The sequence below is a fragment of the Aplysia californica genome, unplaced genomic scaffold, assembly GCF_000002075.1.
Source record: "Aplysia californica isolate F4 #8 unplaced genomic scaffold, AplCal3.0 scaffold00333, whole genome shotgun sequence".
Taxonomy (NCBI): Eukaryota; Metazoa; Mollusca; class Gastropoda; order Aplysiida; family Aplysiidae; genus Aplysia; species Aplysia californica.
Genome location: NW_004797603.1, coordinates 366290 through 368090, shown reverse-complemented (window position 1 = coordinate 368090; position 1801 = coordinate 366290). Strand labels below are relative to the sequence as shown.

At 39.2% G+C, this 1801-nt stretch overlaps 1 protein-coding gene across 1 annotated transcript in view; it reads right to left on the bottom strand.

Moving 5' to 3' along the window:
- Positions 1 to 788: 788 nt before the first annotated feature.
- The window catches only part of LOC106012336 (ganglioside GM2 activator), a gene marked incomplete at its 3' end in the record, with an annotated part of 2933 nt that continues 1920 nt past the window's right edge, over positions 789 to 1801 (bottom strand). The window contains 1 exon segment of the mRNA XM_013085004.1: positions 789 to 963. Within this exon segment, the coding sequence (XP_012940458.1) occupies positions 789 to 963 (175 nt within the window).

Sequence of the window (1801 nt, the reverse complement as noted above, 5' to 3'; positions counted from 1 at the left end):
CGAATAATATTTAAAATCTGCGTCATGTGTTTCAAATGTGTAAATAAAACTGCTCCTTTTTATCTACAAGAACTTATCAGTATATATAAACCAGGGAGAAACCTAAGATCATCGAACGATAACACCCTACTTGTGACACCTGTAAAATCATACAAATCATATGGAGAGAGATCTTTCTCATATCTTGGTCCATTTATGTGGAACAGATTACCCATGAAACTAAGACAAATAAGAACACGTGATAGCTTCAAAAGACATCTTAAACATTTTCTGTTCCTACAGGCCTATCCTTCATAAGCTTTTAACGTTATCTTTCATTATATTTGTTCTTTTCCTATGTCTGGATGAAAATAGTCTCTGTGTGTGTGTGTGTGTGTGTGTGTGTATGTGTGTGTGTGTGTGTGTGTGTGTGTGTGTGTGTGTGTGTGTGTGTGTGTGTGTGTGTGTGTGTGTGTGTGTGTGCATTAATGTATATTGCTTGAGAAGAAAGGAAGTAGTAAGAAAGGTTTTTGAAAAATGGGTATTCCAATGTAAAGCGCATTGAGCTACTTTTTTTGGAAATGCGCTCTATAAATGTTATATATTATTATTATTATTATTATTATTATATTATGCACCTTTTTTACCAATCAGATGGCGTCAATCTCATAGAAATGGACAAGGGACAAAAAATACTGTGTTTTCAAGCACTCACGGGCTGGAAGGGACATTTGCAGGTATAGCCAAGTTTGGCGTCAATCTCATAAAAATGGGCAAGGGACAAAATATACACTGTTTTCAAGCACTCACAGGCTGGAAGGGGCATTTGCAGGTATAGCCAAGTTGGACGTATTCCTGTGGACATGTGGATGACTCCAGCGTGGGACAAATGTCGTCAATGATACAGGGGCCGGTGAGGGTAGAACAGGGGACCACCTCGCCCTCCTCCAGTTCGGAGACTTTGGCGATAGATATGGCGAGCTGAAACAGGACGGAAATGTGTCACGACGCGGTGGAATCAGGCGCTTGTCAATTTTGGGGCATGTGGAGTTATTGGTATCATCTTAATTAAAGCTTGTTTGGTTTGTCTAGTCTTTGGGGAAAAAAATACTCATCTATCATAAACAAAACTAGAAATATTTGCAATTTAAAAATGTGGGTTTCGCTTGGTTTCAGAGGTCACACTAGCAAGAATATTATGGCCTCCAAACTTTGGTTACTTCCTATGTTTGAGAGTCCTTGGAAACTGCAGATTTACCTGTTTTGTGCTTAAATCAACAAGGGAGGGGGGGGTTCAGTCAAATCCACCCAAGGTGTTTTTATAAATGTATCTTAAAGGTGTTAAATCAGAAAACAAAAATTGGATAAAAATTGTCAAAAGGGAAGAAAAACGCATGTGTCTTTGATTTCATATTTTTGGCGAGTGCCTGCTTTCACCACGAACCCTCACAAATAATTATTGTTATAATACATCTATTTTGCAGAGGAAGAAATGATTATATCACATTCGAAATTGTCTCAGACGGTTACTAGTTGTCGAGGGGTAAAATGGTCGTTTTCAACAGGTCATTATCACACAGTGCCGTTATAATGTAAAAAAAAAAAATACACGTGGGGTTGGGCGGGGGGTCGTTTGTACAAGTACAACGGAGTGTCTAAAACAGATGGCAGTTCCAACAGGTTCGATTTATTCAGTTGGATATTGAGACATGTCTTTCTGGTTATCTTGTTCTCTATCTGTCTCGGTGCCTGTCTCTGTCTCTGTCTCTGTCTCTGTCTCTGTCTGTCTCTCTCTCTCTCTCTCTCTCTCTCTCTCTCTCTC